Source organism: Equus przewalskii, chromosome 1 (genome assembly GCF_037783145.1).
Source record: "Equus przewalskii isolate Varuska chromosome 1, EquPr2, whole genome shotgun sequence".
In the NCBI taxonomy this organism is placed as follows: Eukaryota; Metazoa; Chordata; class Mammalia; order Perissodactyla; family Equidae; genus Equus; species Equus przewalskii.
In genome coordinates, this window is record NC_091831.1 from 26,480,168 (window position 1) to 26,498,035 (window position 17,868).

Consider the following 17,868-nt stretch of genomic DNA (forward strand, 5'->3'; position numbering starts at 1 on the left):
CAAGTTGGAGTCAGTCTGATTTATAAGTAAAAATTTCAAGGAACTCTCAAGTAAATGTTTATTTGTCCTAGAAAAAGCTGTCCCCATATTTTTACCCCTAGTGAACTTAAGTTGTTTGATGTTGACTTATTTGCTTGGAATTAAGAATTATTTGAGACTGTGGTTTTAGGCTTTTGCTTTCATTGCAATTCTTAGGTTTTTTGTTATTGCAACACAACTCGTATTTATTTATTCCATTTATCCCACCAGGGAATGATCTCTGCTTAAATGTCACCTTCTTGCCCTCCCTAACTGCTCTGATAGCCACCTGCTTCCTCGCTATGTCATCACCCTGTTTTCATATCTTATGATATCACTGGTTTGTATTTGCCTCCCTCTTCTCCCGCCAGAACTTAAATTCTCTAAGAGCAGAGGTCTTGTCTGTCTTGTTCTTTGCTGTCTAGAACTAGGACCTAGAACAGGGCTGGCATAAAGTAAGTGCTCAATAATTATTTGTTGATTGAAGGAACAAATGGTGATAGTCCCCAAAAGTATCTCGTTAAAAGTAAGTTTTCTTCCCATCCTCCCTCCCACCCACTTTCGCTAGAGACAGGCACCACGACTAGTCTCAGGAACGTCTTTCTGGAGATGTTCTGTGCATATAGAAACTAGAAGTAGTTGCAGCCCTTTTTTACGCAAATGATAGCACTCTAAATACCCATCTATACCTAGCTTTTCATTGAACAGCACGTCTTAAAGCCAAGAGTCTTTCTTGGCTGTACATATAGATTTGCCAATATGTAATAGCTTTTGTTACATGTACCGTAATTTATTTAACCAGTCTCTCCATTCCTGGACTGTTTAAATGTTTTCCAGCCTTTTGCCATTACCAACAGGGCTGCTGTGAATACCGTTGTTCGGGAACGGAAGTTATTCTTCGTGATTCTGGTGGAACAGATACCGGGTCCCCATCCTGACCTCCTAGGCACGACCACTGCTTCTCAGTTTCGTTCACGAACCTAATTATCTCTTCCTGGCACCGGGCTGTGTGCCCAGTGACCCGAGATTTCATACACGGAGATGAGGGATATTGTTTCAGGAAACGCCCAGGTGGAGAGGGTCAGGACGGGCCGCTTTGTTCTGTGCCACTGTTGCTTCTAAACAGTTGCAGCTTTCCAGCTGTCCGCTGACAGCAAGGTTGACCTTCTTTCATTTAATCATTTAGAGGAGGCTCCACGCCAAGCTGGCCTCCTAGACTTCTGACCACTCTGTTGGCATGTTTGGAAGGAAACTTTGAAGCTTAACGAAGACCATATTCTTCCTGTGAACCAGCTCTTCTGCAATAACTATAATTAAGTAGAGAGACATGAGGCCTCTTTGAGGACTAAAAGCCTCCTCCATTGAAAACAATCCGTGGGGAACTTTTGGAAAATGCTTAGAGCAGAAACTTGTGTCTGCACAGTGCTAAAAAGAAATGAATATGGCACTATACTTGTTTTGTCTTTGGAAACTATTTTTCCATCAATTATGAATTATTCCCTCACATGACTCTGGTTGGGGTGGTCAGTGTCATTAAATTGAATTCTGTTTCCTAGAGCCTGGGAGACTAAGGCTGCTTTACAATGGTGGTGAAATCCTAGATCCTTTGGCAGTTTCTGTTGTCATACAGATGAAAGCCTCACAAAAAAATCATTGTGATTGTGTTATAGTTCAGAGGCCGGGAGAGCGCAGGTTCGAATGTTTTCTCCCCTTTTTTCCATGGTGGGCCTTTTAGCAAATCCAGAAACATGATAAGCAGACCTTGCAAAACCATTGTTTCTTTGACAGCTGGATAAATGTCGAGCTTGTTTAGGAATGAAGACTCTATATATTTCAGAGATCCACCCAGTTCCTGACCTGTGATGAGGAAAGGCCTGTTAAGGCTCACCACGGTCAACCCGGCACTGTTTTTGTCTCTGCGTAGTTTCAGTTTCCTGAATCAGATGAGTGTGTCATTGCTCTTTAGAAAAAGGCAAGAAAGACCCAAGGCCAGGAAAAGCTCCTGGCTGGATGAGATGATTGGAGCCTTTACCGTTGAGACAGTGTCCTTAAAACCAGCACAGAAATATGTCCCAAGGTCAGCTGAGGCAAATGTGTTTGGAAAGGAGGCTTTGCATACTGTTTCTGTTTACAGAGAGCCTTTTCTCTTGGGTCCTCCTTGTTCACAGCTGAAGCTGCACTCTTAATCTGCAAGCCTAGCACTCTCTCTTCCTGCTGCTGGATCTTACTGGAGTCTGGGAGGAGGAACCAGGCTTTTCTATGGTCTGGGGATAACCAAGAGTCATTCTTAATGATGGGAGTAATCGTGTGATAACAATCATTTCTAGTTAGTTTCCAATTTATTTCTGTCTTGGTAAGAGATGTAATCAACTTGACCCTTAGGATCCTTATATTAATTTGACTAAAAAACCCAAGTCTCCTTAGAATTATAAAGATTAAGTAGTTAAAAGTGTTGTGCGGAATCAATGTTGAGTTGATTGTGCTCCCCTAAGTAAGAGCACTCGTGTGAAATTTAAAACCCCAAAGCCCCCCTCAATAAAGAGATGTGTGGCTGAGGATTGCTAGGTGAGGTGTTTATTCTAAACGCACTCAGCACTCAAATAGCTTTTCTGCCCGTGGGAGTCGTCAGATATTTCTCAGCCTTCTCCCTTCAGAGAATGGCTGCCGTCATAACCCGGAATGTTTGTCCACTTTTAGGCCCCAATGTTGTAATGACCAGGTTCTTCAGCTTGTTCTGTTATGGAAAAACTTAGACTATTAATTTAATTAAGAGCGTTAGACTGTCCTTTTCAGCCCAGGAAAGCACGTTTGTGAAACATCACCAAGTTCTATTAGATTGAAACAATGCCTGTTGGGAGGCCACTTCTAGAAAGATAAGGTCTCTTTACAGATGAATTGTCAACGCTTGAGGCCATTTGGGGGTTTCTTTCCTCTGCCTGACATTTTGAGGAAATGTTGTCAGCAAATCTCAAGCACATCTCTCTTTCAGCATCTGTGGGTGCTGCCCCAGGTCACTGCCTTAAGGACCTTCCATTTGAGCTAGGACTTTGCCTTCAAACACTTTTTTGGAAGCTTTGCCATGTTTCTTTGGCACTCTGATCTTTTTAATGTCTTGACACATTTCTGTCACATTAAAAATAGATCTGTACTTTGAAGGACAGTTGTTGTTCACCACTTTCTTTGTTTTAGGAATGAACTGAAAATCCCCAGTGGAATAAGGCCACAGCCTCTATAGTGCAGTATTTCTATCCATTCATTACAAAAATATTTTCTTGGTCACCCACTGTGTTCCAGGGAGGAGATGGCTGAGATGGAGTACAAAGTCCCTGATGCAAGAAGATCGCAGTCCAGTTAACCATGCGGGGACATGGCTGGAAACCTAGCTTCCCTGGGAATAAGAAATGGGATGACTGGTAACCTCTCTAGGCAAACTTCTCTTAGAGAAGGGAAGAAATATTGAAATGGAGGAGAGAGCAAACTGACAGCAGCAGAGGTTCCTTCCATGTGGTGGTCTCACTTCCTGGAGGACCCCTGTCCACCTTCAGCCCGTGGACCACCTTTGACAGGTCTCTGCATAGCTGTTGCCTCCGTTCTCCTCCGTGTAAGAAGAGGGGACTAGTTAATACTTTCTACATGCTGGCATCCCTACTTTATTTCAGTGTGTGTAAAATTCTTTGAAGTCTTTAGGACGAGGTTGTGTATAGCCACAGTTTTAATTTTAACGTAAAAAATGAGCTAATCTGTATACAGTGTTTGTTCTGTATAAAAAAAAATAAAGGTTGTCCTTTTGATTTTCCGTTTTATATTGTCAAGTTAAACAAAAAAGAAATGTCACAACTAAGGTGAGGAACAGTTATCGAGCGTGATCCTGCCGGAGCAAACTTCCCAGGCCTCCTTAAATACCGTCCTGCTAGGCTGGTGCTGACCTGGATCTGTCTGACTCAGCACTGAAAAGCCTGCTGGGTGAATTTGTAAACCAGTTGGTCTAGGGAGTTGCTCTCAGGTGCTGTAAGAAGGGACTTATTTCTTTTCTTCTTTTTTTTCCCTTTTTCCTCTTTCTATAGGTGGATTTTAAGAATGACACCACTTCCAAGGCAATTCATAGTATATTTAAGAATGCCATAAAGCTGCTGCAGGAAAAAGGACTCGTTTTCCAGAAAGATGGTAGTTTTGACAACCTATTTTATGTAAGAAACCTACAAGTGAATTTTTTTCCTTCCTAGCTTCAATTACAAATATATTTATTACTAATTGCTGTTCCTAAAAATGAATCATTAAGGAAGTACATAAAGTAAGGAGTGAAAGTTGGCCCTAAGCTTTTCCCTGGGTACTGCTTTTCACAGTATATCCTTTAGACATTTATCTCTGCATTTACAAATGCTCCTGTGGCTTTTTTGTTTTACAAAAAAAAAATATGCTCATCCTCTAAATGAGCATTTCTCAACCTCAACACTGTGAATGATTCTTTGTTGTGGGGGACTGTCCTGTGCGTTTTAGGATGTTTAGTGACATCCCTGGCCTTCAGCCACTAGATGCCAGTAGCAGCCCCCTGGTTGGGACAACCAAAAATGTCTCCAGACATTGTCAAGTGTCCCCTGGGACAGTTGAGAGGCACCTCTCTAAACAGTGCTCAGCAACTTTTTGTTGAGACCAAAATAGCATTTCATAGGCATCTTTCCAGGTTCGTACTTACACGTCTGCCTCATTCTTCCTGACATCTGCATGGTATTCTCTATTATGGGAACTTGCCATGAAGTTTTTAACCACTTCTCTGATGGACGTTTCTGTCGTTCCCAGCTTTTGCTCTCACAAATAGAGTTGCTGTGGCTATTTTTGCCCAACTCTCTTTGTGAACTTATGTATTTCTGTACGATTGACTCTTAAAAGAGGAATTGCTGGAGCAGAGGGCATGCACATTTAAGCTTTTGGTTGGCACCGTCTGGTTGGCCTCCCCAAAGGCTGTACCGATTGACACTCCCACCAGGGGTACGAGTGCTTGGCTCGCCTCCTACTTTCAGAGTTAAAAGTCCACCCCTCACTGCCCACCTCTGATATTGGAGGAGCCGAGCTGAAAGCTGGCCTTCTCATGACCATTGATAGCAGTCGTGTCGACGTGGCTTCAGTGACCGATGAGCCGTTCTCCTGGAGATAGATCAAACTTTGAGGAATCCCAGAAATCTCGCTATTTCCAGGCATGATTCCTGAGGGGACGCTTACCTCAATAGGACTCTTTCTTGATGTTGATTTACTCCAGTGAGTCTCCATATTGAGAGAGTTTTTAAAAATTAGGATAGGTTCGGGGCTGGCCCCGTGGCCGAGTGGTTAAGTTCGCGCGCTCCGCTGCAGGCGGCCCAGTGTTTCGTCGGTTCGAATCCTGGGCGCGGACATGGCACTGCTCGTCAGACCACGCTGAGGCAGCGTCCCACATGCCACAACTAGAGGAACCCACAACGAAGAATACACAACTATGTACCGGGGGGCTTTGGGGAGAAAAAGGAAAAAATAAAATCTTTAAAAAAAAAAAAATTAGGATAGGTTTTAAATACTGTTTGAATAACTTTTGAAAGGATTATTCCAGTCTGTATGAGGTGAGTGTGGTCCACCCCCTCCCGGCGTGGGAAGGCCTGGTGGCGGTTGTGAGGCTGGAGAAGCTCATGCGGGCAGCTCACCTTAAACCCCCCCCCAGCCCAGCCAGTCCTGTTTCCCCTGGGAGCTCTGGGGTCAGCCTCCTGCGTCTGTAAGAAGCAATGCTTCCCGAGGAACAGCAGGACCGAGGGCAGCAGTCCAGGGCCGAGGTGTGGCGGGGCTGGGCACTTCCTGCGGTGAATCAGTCTGAGCTGGAAGGGCGTGATCAGGCAATAATAGCTCTCTTTTCCTCAGCAGACCCCACCCACTTCTTTGACTTCACTTCTCCCCTTCCACCTCAGCCTGGCCTTGTAGGTTCCTGTATTCCTGAGGGCCTCGCCTCAGGGAAACGGTTATCATAGTAATGGAGATACTTCTGTTTGTCTAGTGCTTTCTGCAGCTCTCACCCACTGTGACCCTACTTAATCCTCATAATAACCTTGTGAGAGAGAAGGCAGGCTTGTCGTTAGCCCCTTCTATAAATCTGGCCATTCTCTAAGTCTGGTCCAATAAGCATTCCTGATCTGCGTGTTTGTTTGCATGCTTCCCTTTTTTTTTCCCTTCCTTTCTTCCTTCCTCTTTTCCCCTTTCTTTCTTTCCTTTCTGTCATTAGATTTACTGCTGAACATGAAGGTGAAGCCCGCTTGGTTGCTGCTTCTGTCTTTCCTGAGCTGGTTGAGAAAGGAACTGGGTTATGTTTACCTTCGAGACCAGAAAGTGTTTCCAAGGACAGACTAGATGTACTCCCATCTTGACTTTTCCTCACAGTTTTTATTTCTTTTGTTTGTCTTGGTGGTTGGGAGAAGGAAGAAAACTAATGAGACACAAGACAGATGTCAGGCCCCGGAGGAAGGAGTGCCGGGGTGGAGATCGGAGTCTTTGATCACTTGTGCCTCCCTCAAAAATATAGCAACAAATGAGAGAAATTTTATGACTGTGTTATGAATATTTAAGAAGACAGTTACCCCTTAAAAGTATGGAATTCCAGTTTTTCTTTCTCTCGCGGCCCCAGTAAACCACCTCCTGAGGGAGTGTGCCTCTGGGCCAACCACAGGGCAGTGAGCTGGTTGGGGACACAGCTGGTTGGACAGTAGGCCACGTATCAAAAGCCACGTTGTTGGTGTAGGGTTGGTGATTGTTACAAAATCTTTAGAAATTATTCTAGATATTAATTTTGGAGTCTGGATGACACAACCACTGTGTTACTTAAGAATGCTTTCTCTCCGAACTGTTTTTCCTATTTAGGTAACCAGAGAAGACAAAGAACTGCACAGAAAGATCCACCGGATCATTCAGGAAGACTGCCAGAAACCAAATCGTAAGTGGGGTCATGTACAGGTAGGGCCCTGGTGCACTGGAAGGGGCTGTTCCCTCCCAGGGCCACTGGATGGAGAGTCAGGAGACCTGGGGCTTTCCCGAGTAGTAACTTGGAGGTGTGACTCCTCAGGACATCTGCCCTCTCTGGGGCCCAGGTTCTTCCTCTCTAGAGTCAGTGTTAGGCTCGCACTGTTGTTCTGACCTTGGTTGCACATGAGGTTCAACCTTGGAGCTTTTTTGAACATACAAGTGCTCAGGTCCTACCCCTGGGGATTCCGCTTCCAGGCGATGGGATGGAGGCTCGACAGATGAGATCCTCAGCTGACCCTGAGACAGTGAGGTGAGCCACCACGAGGAGTTTTTGACGTCCTTCTGTCTGATTTGTGTTGTTTCTTGTTCTTCTCTTCTCCCTTGTCTTTGAACCCAAACCTGACATTTTCCTCTCTTCTAACATCAAGCCTTTTAGTGTTGGAAGGAATGGTTCTAGACGTTGCGGTTTATGAACGGTGTCATTGAGTCAGCTGGGAAACTGATAATTTACAAAAGAAATGACTTAGAAAATAGTTGGTCGTAGTGGAGTTAGGTCAGCCCCTAGTGGTTAGAAACGCGAACTGTAGATAGTCTCACAACAGACATTACCATTTCACACTAGTTGGAAAGAGAAGAAAGCATTAGTCCTGTCTTTAAATCCTTTGTAGACTGATCAGTCTCAAAGGTGACTTTTCAAAGTCCACCTTTTACAAACACATGCTGATAACAGATGTTGGCGTATGTCAACGAGTGACGCAGGAAGAAAGGTGGGAAGGCTTGTTGATGATGGCAGGTCTCCTCACCCTGCTTTCTTTTTCTTCGAGAAGTCCACCTCCATTCCTTTCAGCCCGTACATCCGTGGGGCCTGGACCTGTTCCAGACTGAGTCAGTGGGTGGGGCTGGATCAGGTCTCCAGCCCTGGTGTTTGTGGTATGCAGCCCTCTGTAGCCTTTAAGAACCGGTGAGGTCAGATCCCAGAGTGGTGTTGACAACAGATCTTAAAATAAACTGAAAGCAATCTATTATTTTTCTTTCTTTTCTTTCTTTCTTTCTTTTTTTTTTTTGGTGTGGAAGATTGGCACTGAGCTAACATCTGTTGCCAATCCTCCTCTTTTTGCTTGAGGAAGATTGTCACTGAGCTAACATCTGTACCAGTCTTCCCCTATTTTGTACATGGGATGCCACCAGAGCATGGCGTGATGAGCAGTGTGTATATCTGTACCCAGGATCCAAGCCTGTGAACCCCAGGCTGCCTAAGCAGAGCACATGAACTGAACGACTACACCACTGGGCTGTCCCCAAAAACAATCTGTTATTTTAATACAAAGTTTCTGGCTGTTGTTTACTTCCTTCAGAGCAATAAGGACAAGTATCCTTTAGTTGGAGAGAAAACGCGTCTATCCACGATTTAAGGTGCTTTTTTTTTTTTTTTTGCTGAGGAAGATTCTCCCTGAGCTAACATCTGTTGCCAGTCTTCCTCTATTTTTTATGTGGGTTGCTGCCACAGCATGGCTTGATGGGTCGTGTAGGTCTGTGCCTGGGATCTGAACTTGCGAACTTGGGCCACTGAAGTGGAGTGCACCAAACTTAACCACTATGCCACCAGGCTGTCCTCTTACAGTGCTTTTAAGAGCAGTGAAATATGAGATTCCTCAACCAAGAAAGGATGAGAGGCCGTTCCCCAAATAACATTCCTGCACTCATCACAGTCCCAGGCCACCTGGCCATTCTTAGTTTGATCTGCATTAGGAACAGAGTAGATTGAAATAATCCTAGGGCCTGGTGAAGCAAATGGAAGGAATTCACATTTGGTTTCTTAGGAGAACCAAACCACCTCAGTGACCTGAGGGTCTGTGAAAGTGGCAGGTTTTCTGTCCACTTTTAACCCACCGGCCAGCCCCGATGAGTATGTGTCAAGGTAGACAGGCTCTGCCACTCATCCTGTGAACGGGAGCCTCTCAAGGCCATGAGCCAGTCCTCTGGGACTAGTCAACTCCCAGGGCTGAATTCTGGAACATGAGTAACTGAGAATGCCAATAAAAATATCTCGTAGGGACTGTCTTGGAATCTGCTGCAACTACTTCTTTTCATAGCAAATATCTATCACATTAAAAAAATTATTCCGAGTAATAATGTACACACGTGGCGAAAAGTCAAACAGTGCAAAAACAGAAAAGTCAGACTCCGTCCCACTGCTGAGCCTCAGGCTCTGTGTTCCCCTTTCCAGAGGCAGTGGTTGTTACTAGTTTCCTGCATGTCCTTCTAAAGATGTTATGTGCACTTAGAAACATGTGTAGTTCATCCTTTTTAAAAAGCACACAGAAAGGTTAACATACAATGCTCAGTGTTCCACACCTCGTATTTTAAATCTAGCATTGGCTTCTAGAGGTCATTCAGCAATAGTACATGTAAAAGTACCTCAGTCTTTTTAATAGCTGCACAGTATTCCATTATATGTATTTATTTAAGCATTCCGACTGGGCCTTGAGTTCGTTTCTTCCCTTCATACAAAATGTAGCATTGAGTTTTCCCTTGGTTGGAATGATTGGTAGGGCGACTTAAAATCTTTAGTCATTTATGAGTATCTCAGCAGAGGCCAAACCTACAATAGCAAAAGGACTGTAACCATGAGGCCAGCTGCCTAAAGATGGGCCATGTGGCATACTTATGAGGAGCTGGGCTCAGGAGCCACCCTGCCAGGGTTTGAATCCCAGTTCTGCCACTTTGTAGCTGTGTGACCTTGGGTGAGTCTGTGCCTCAGTTTCTTTATATGCAAACTAGGGATAATAATGGTACCTACATCATGGGTTGTTATAAGGATGAAATAACTTGGTGTTTTGCAAAGCTATTAGGACGATGGTAGAATAGGAAGCACCAGGAATCTGTCTCTCTGCTTAGACATCTATTGCATCTGTCTGATGTAACTATTTTGGAACTCTGGAGTGTATTGAAGGCTTGCAACTTCCAGAGGAAGGCTTGGGCGGTAAATTGGGGTTAATTTCAGTCAATGTTCAGCTCTTAGTTGCAGTTACCCATCCCCCACCTTCAGCCACATGGGAGGCAGCTGTGCACTTGTTCCTGGAGCAGCTTGCACAGAGCTTGCAGAAACTGGGGTAGGCAAAAAAGACTTGGTCCTCCAAATATCAGGGATCTGTGCTCTAATTGCTGATTGCTGCTTCTGATCACAGAGGTGCAGACAGAGGTAGGTGACCATTGTTGTAACTCCCCTCATTGTTGCTACATCTTCCCCAAGAGCTGAAGTGACTTCTAGGGGATTTAAAAGACTGGGCCCTTTTTAAAAACTCCCTTCACTTTGCTTTTTTTCCCCTTTTGGGAGCCAGAAAAGAAAAACTAGGGCATTCAAAAGCAATTGCATATATGAGGAAAATTAGAAAGTGACCACACATACCCAAGGAGAGGCACAGGCTCAGGAAGAGACCTGAGAAGACCTTAAGTTTACACCTCAGGCTGATCGTTGGCACAGAGACAGCCTACAGCAATCAAAAAAAAACCAAAACAATTAGCAAAAACTAACAAAACCCAGCAAACTCTGGGGAAGGAAGAAAATCTGATCTCTCCAGAATTATCACATTATTAGATTCAACTGTTCACAAGACATACACATACAATCACAAGACATACAAAGAAACTGGAAAGTATGGCCCATTCAAAGGAAAAAATATATCAACAGAAACTATCCCTGAAAAATACCTGTGGGGCCGGCCCCGTGGCCAAGTGGTTAAGTTCGTGTGCTCCGCTTTGGCAGCCCAGGGTTTCGCCAGTTTGGATCCTGGGAGTGGACATGGCATTGCTCATTAGGCCACGTTGAGGCGGCATCCCACATACCACAACTGGAAGGACCCACAACTAAAAAATATACAACTATGTACTTGGGGGATTTGGGGAGAAAAAGCAGGGGAAAAACAGAAAAGAAGATTGGCAACAGTTGTTAGCTCAGGTGCCAATCTTTAAAAAAAGAAAAGGAAAGAAAAATACCTGATGATAGATCTACTAGACAAAGACTTTAAAACAACTGTCATAAAGATGCTCAAAGAACTGAAAGAAGATGTGAAGAAAGTCAAGAAAATGATGGATGAACAAAATGGAACTGTCAACTGAGAGATAGAAAACCTGAAAAGAAACCAAAAAGAAATCCTGGAGCTGAAAAGTACAATAACTGAAATGAAAAATTTACAAGAGTGATTCAGAGGCAGATTTGTGCAAATAGAAGAAAGAATCAGCAAAATTGCCCATTGAGTACAAGTGAGCAGAGCCTCAGGGATGTGTGGGACACCATCAAGGAGATCAACATATGCCTTGTGGGAGTCTCAGAAGGAGAAGAGAGGAAGGGGCAGAGAGAATATTTGAAGAAACAATGGCTGACAACTTCCCTAATTTTGTGAAAAACATGAATATAAATGTCTGAGAAGCTCGGTGAGCTCCAAATAAGATGAACTCAAAGAAACCACACTGAGACATGATATAATCAAACTTTTGAAAGCCAAAGACAGAGAATCTTGAAAGTAGCAAGAGAGAAGCAACTTATCATATACGAGGCATCGTCAGTAAGATTATCAGCAGATTTCTCATTAGAAACTTTGGAGACCAGAAGGCAGTGGGCTGATATATTCGAAATGCCAAAAGAAAAAAAACTGTAAACCAAGAATCCTATGTCCAGCAAAACTGACTTTCAAAAGTGAGGGAGAAATCAAGATAGTCCATGATAAATAAACACTGAGGGAATTTGTTATGGCTAGACCTGCCCTGCAAGAAATACTCAAGGGAGTTTGGCAGAGTGAAGTGAAAAGACAGTAGATATTAAATATTTCACTACCAAAAAAATCAGCTAAACATGAAAGAAGCCAGTAACTTAGGAAATAAGGGACAAAAAACTGTAAGGCATATAGAAAACAAATAGCAAAATGACAGAAGTAAGTCCCCCCTTGTCAGTAATTACTTTAAATGTAAACAGATTGAAATCCCAAATCAAAAAACAGAGATTGGCAGAAGGGATAAAAAACATCCAACTATATGAGGTCTACAAGAGACTCACTTTAGATTCAAAGACACAAATAGATTGAAAGTGGAGGAATGGAAAAAGATATCCCATGCAAATAGTAACCAAAAGAGAGCAGAGGTGGCTATACTAATATCAGGCAAAGTAGACTGTAAATCCAAAAAGTTTATAAGAGATGTCAGCAACATGGTAGAGTGAGCCGTTTTCTTTGTCTCCTCCCCTTCGAACTACAACTAATTGGACATTCATCGGTCAACAAAGGATATCCACACAGCACTTCCGGACGCCTGAGAGACCCATGCTGCTATACATTGGAAGGTGGACGGACTTCCCCCCAGGAGGAGGTGGAGATAGGTGAAAACTCTCTGACCCCCAGACAGCCTAGTACCTGCAGGCGACTTTCCACCAGCTGACATGCTCATAGCATCGCCACGGCACCAAGGGTGGCCGTGCTTGTGCATCAGCAGTGCAACTGTGGAAACAGGTGACTACAGCCCCAAGCACCCCGTGATTGCTCCTTAGCCCAGTGGGAAAATCCATGGTCCCACAGCAGCCACAGGGAAAGCCTCTACTCAGCCTTAGCGAAAAGGCCCCGCCCAGCATTCAGAATGCTGGGAGGCCCTGGGGAAAAAAGAGGCTCCGCTGGCTGAGCAATCCGCCAGCCGCAGCTAACAATCAAAGCCCAGCTGCGACCCCAAGGGGGCAAGGGAGACCAGAGGGACCGTGTGCCCACTGGCCGCATCTAACACACAAAGCCCTGCTGCAGCCCTGAGGAGGCAAGGGAGACACAGTGGGATGGCGCAAGTGGGTAGTGACAAGTTGGAGCTCCAGCCTGACTGCTTCTCCGTCCAGTGGGAAAATCCACAGTCCCACAGCAGGTGCAGGGAAAGCCTCTGCCCAGCATTAGTGGAGAGGCCCTTCCCAGCAATCAGAAGGCTGGGAGGCCCTGGGGCAAAAAGGGGCACTGCCAGCTGAACAGCCCTTGGCTGCATTTAACACACACAGCCCTGCTGTGGCCTGGAGGGGGCAAGGGAGACCCAGCGGGACTGTGTGAGTGGGCGGTGACAATTTGGAGCCCCAGCCTGACTGCTCCTTGGTCCAGGGGGAAAACCCACAGTCCCACAGCAGCCACAGGGAAAGCCTGTGCTCAGCAGTAGTGGAGAGGCCCCGCCCGGCACTCATAAGGCTGGAAGGCCCTGGAGCAGAAGTGGCATAGCTGGGTGAGCTAACCACAGACTGAATTAGATACCCATAGTGGACAAGTGAGAGCTTGCGTGACCTGATGGTGGCAGAGCTATGAGTCTAGATGAACCTGCTCCCAGCTGCTGTGAAAGACCATAACACCACTGCAGACCCTAAAGAAGGGGCGTGTCTAGGCAGTCTGTGAGAGTAGGTACCAGCAACTGGAGGCCCCCTTGTGATTGTCCCCACAGCTGATGAGAGACCCCACAGGGCCACTGCGATCACGAGGGAAATTCATTGCAACACAGGCCCACCTCAATAAACAAGGAAAATCTCAGATAAACAATCTCAAATGACACCTAACAGAATTAGAAAAAGAACACCAAGCAAAGCCCAAAGTCAGTAGAAGGAGGGAAATAATAAAAATTAGAGCAGAAGTAAATGAAATTGAAACAAAAAAGACAACAGAAAGGATCAATGAAACAAAGAGTTGGTTCTTTGAGAAAGTAAACAAAGTTGACAAACCCTTAGCCATGCTTACTAAGAAAAAAAGAGAGAAGATTAAAATAAATAAAATTAGAAATGAAAGAGGAGAAATGACAACAGATACCACAGAAATACAGAAGAGTATAAGAGAATACTATGAAAAACTGTATGCCAACAAATTGGACAACCTAGAAGAAATGGATAAATTCTTAGACTCTTACATCCTCCCAAAACTGAAACAGGAAGAAATAGAGAATCTGAATAGACCAATCACAAGTAAAGAAATTAAAACAGTAATCAAAAACCTCCCCCAAAATAAAAGTCCAGGACCAGACAGCTTCTCTGGAGAATTTTGCCAAACATTCAAAGAAGATTTAATACCTGTCCTTCTTAAACTATTCCAGAAAAGAGAGGAAGATGGAGCACTTCCTAACACATCCTATGAAGCCAACATCATCCTGATCCCAAAACCAGACAAGGACAACACAAAGAAGGAAAACTACAGGCCAATATCACTGATGAACACAGATGCAAAAATCCTGAACAAAATTCTGGCAAACCGAATACAGCAATACATTAAAATGATCATACACCATGATCAAGTGGGATCTATACCAGGAACACAGGGATGGTTCAACATCCACAAGTCAATCAACGTGATACACCACATTAACAAAATGAGAAACAAAAACCACATGATCATCTCAATAGATGCAGAAAGCATTCGACAAGATCCAACATCCATTTATGATAAAAACTCTCAATAAAATGGGTATAGAAGGAAAGTGTCTCAACATAATAAAGGCCATATATGACAAACCCACAGCCAACATCGTACTCAATGGGAAAAAACTGAAAGCCATCCCTCTGAGAACAGGAACAAGACAAGCATGTCCATTCTCACCACTCTTATTCAACATAGTACTGGAGGTTTTGGCCAGAGCAATTCGGCAGGAAAAAGAAATAAAAGGAATCCAAATAGGCAATGAAGAAGTGAAACTCTCACTGTTTGCACACAACATCATCTTATATATAGAAAACCCGAAAGAATCCATTGGAAAACTATTAGAAATAATCAGCAGCTACAGCAAAATTGCAGGGTATAAAATCAACATACATAAATCAGTAACATTTCTATACTCTAACAATGAACCAGCAGCAAAAGACTCAAGAACACAATCCCATTCACAATTGCAACAAAAAGAATAAAATACCTTGGGGTAAATTTAACCAAGGAAGTAAAAGACCTATACAGCAGAAACTACGAGACTTTCCTGAAAGAAATGGATGATTACATAAAAATATGGAAAGACATTCCATGCACATGGATTGGAAGAGTAAACATAGTTAAAATGTCCATACTCCTAAAGCAATCTACAGATTCAACATTATCCCAATCAGTATCCCAATGACATTCTTTACAGAAATAGAACAAAGAATCCTAAAATTCATGTGGGGCAACAAAAGACCCTGAATTGCTAAAGCAATACTGAGAAAAAAGAACAAAGCTGGAGGCATCACAATCCCTGACTTCAAAACATACTGCAAAGCTACAGTAATCAAAACAGCATGGTGCTGGTACAAAAACAGGGCACAGATCAATGGAATAGAATTGAATAAAACCACACATCTATGGACAGTTAATCTTCGACAAAGGAGCTGAGGGCATACAATGGAGAAAAGAGTCTTTTCAAAAAATGGTGCTGGGAAAACTGGACAGCCACATGTAAAAGAATGAAAATTGACCATTCTTTTTCACCATTCACAAAAATAAACTCAAAATGGATCAAAGACCTAAAGCTGAGACCTGAAACCATAAGGCTTCTAGAAGAAAATATAGGCAGTACACTCTTTGACATCAGTATCAAAAGGATCTTTTCGGACACCATGTTTTCTCAGACAAGGGAAACAATAGAAAGAATAAACAAATGGGACTTCATCAGACTACAGAGCTTCTTCAAGGCAAGGGAAAACAGGATTGAACCAAAAAAACAACCCACCAATTGGGAAAAAATATTTGCAAGTCATATATCCAACAAAGGGTTAATCTCTATACTATATCAAGAACTCACACAACTCAACAACAAAAAATCAAACAACCCGATCAAAGGATGGGCAGGAGACATGAACAGACATTTCTCCAAGGAAGATATATGGATGGCCAATAGACACATGAAAAGATGCTCATCATCACTAATCATCAGGGAAATGCAAATGAAAACTACCCTAAGATATCACCTTATACCTGTTAGAATGGAAAATATAACCAAAACAAAAAGTGGCAAATGTTGGAGAGGTTGTGGAGAAAAAGGAACCTTCGTACACTGCTGGTGGGAATGCAAAGTGGTGCAGCCACTATGGAAAACAGTATGGAGATATCTCAAAAAATTAAAAATAGAAATACCATATGACCCAGCCATTCCACTACTGGGTATCTATCCAAAGAACTTGAAATCAGCAATTCCAAAAGTCCCATGCATCCCTAAGTTCATTGCAGCATTATTTACAATAGCCGAGATGTGGAAGCAACCTCAGTGCCCATCAACTGATGATTGGATAAGGAAGATATGGTGTATATATATACAATGGAATACTGCTCAGCCATAAAAAGGATAAAATCGTCCCATTCACAACAACATGGGTGGACCTTGAGGGTATTATGTTAAGTGAAATAAGCCAGATAGAGAAAGATGAACTCTGTATGACTCCACTCATAGGTGGAAGTTAAACATATAGACAAAGAGAACAGATTGGTGGTTACCAGGGGAACGTGGGGGGATGGGCACAAAGGGTGAAGTGGTGCATCTACAACATGACTGACAATAATGTACAACTGAAATTCCACAAGGTTGTAAACTATTATAATCTGAAAACATTAAAAAAAGTTTACAAGAGACAAAGAAGGACATTATATACTAATAAAGGGTTCAATACAGCAGGAAGACGTAGCAGTTATAAACATTTGTGTACCTAAGGACAGACCATCAAAATATATGAAGCAAAACCTGACAGAATTGAAGGGAGAAATAGACAGTTCTACAATACTAGTTGGAGATGTCAGTACCCCACTTTCTGTCATGGATAGAACAACCAGAGAGAAGATAAGGAAAGAAATACAGGACTTAAACAACACAAGAAATAAGCTAGAACTAATAGACATGTACAAAATGCTATCCAACAACAGCATGCATGTTCTTCTCAAGTGCACGTGAGGCGTTTTCCAGGATAGACCGTATGTCAGGCCACTAATTAAGTCTCAGTAGATTTGAAAAGATAGACATCGTACAAAGTATCTTCTCTGACCTAAGTGAGATGAAGTTAGAATTCAGTAACAGAAGTAAAACTGGAAAATGCCCAAATTTGTGGAAATTAAACACACTCTAAACAACCAATACATCAAAGAAGAAATCACAAGGGAAATTAGAAAACACTTAGCGATGATTGAAAACAAAAACACAACATACCAAAACTTATGGGACACACCAAAAGCAGTGCTCAGGGGAACTTTATAGCTATAAACATGTACATTAAAAAAAAACAAGAATGATCTCAAATCAACAACCCAGCTTTAAAAGGTAAGGAACTAGAGAAAGAACAAACTAAATCTAAAGCTAGCAGAAGAAAGGAAATAGTAAAGATCAGAGCAAAGATAGATGAAATAGACAACAGAAAAACAATAGAGAAAACCAGTGAAACCAAAAGTTGGTATTTTTGAAAAGATTAACAAAATTGCCAAATCTTTAGCTAGGTGGACTAAGGAAAAAAAAAGAGAAGACTCAAATTACTAAAATCAGGTATGAACATGAGGACATTACTTACTGATTCTACAAAAATAAAAAGGATTTTAAGAGTATTGTAAATAATTGTACACCTAGATGAATAACCTAGATGAAATGGACAAATTTGTAGAAACACAAAACCTACCAAGACTAAATCATGAAGAAATAGAAAATCTGAATACAACTATAACTAGTAAGGAAACTGAATCAGTAATCAAAAACCTCCCAACAAAGAAAAGCTCTGGGCTTGAAGACTTCACTCATGAATTCTACCACACATTTAAAGAACTAACACACCACTCCTTCTGAAACTTTTCCAAAAACTTGAAGTGGAGGGAACACTTCCTAATTCATTCTGTGAGGCCTATATTTACCCTGATACCAAAGCCAGATAAGGATACTATAACCAAAGAA

At 42.8% G+C, this 17,868-nt stretch overlaps 1 protein-coding gene across 21 annotated transcripts in view; it reads left to right on the forward strand.

Annotated features, from left to right (window-relative positions):
- Positions 1 to 17,868, forward strand: part of STN1 (STN1 subunit of CST complex) — a 45,463-nt gene that overhangs the window by 20,786 nt on the left and 6,809 nt on the right. For 13 of the 21 annotated variants that reach the window (XM_008518366.2, XM_070557192.1, XM_070557181.1 and 10 more), the window contains 2 exons: positions 4,083 to 4,205; positions 6,889 to 6,961. In XM_008518366.2, coding sequence (XP_008516588.1) covers positions 4,083 to 4,205; positions 6,889 to 6,961 — 196 coding nt within the window. Of the gene's footprint in view, positions 1 to 4,082; positions 4,206 to 6,888; positions 6,962 to 7,245; positions 7,392 to 7,817; positions 13,766 to 17,868 lie in introns of those variants that run through there. The other 8 variants (XM_070557272.1, XM_070557251.1, XM_070557260.1 and 5 more) reach the window with 5 other exon arrangements.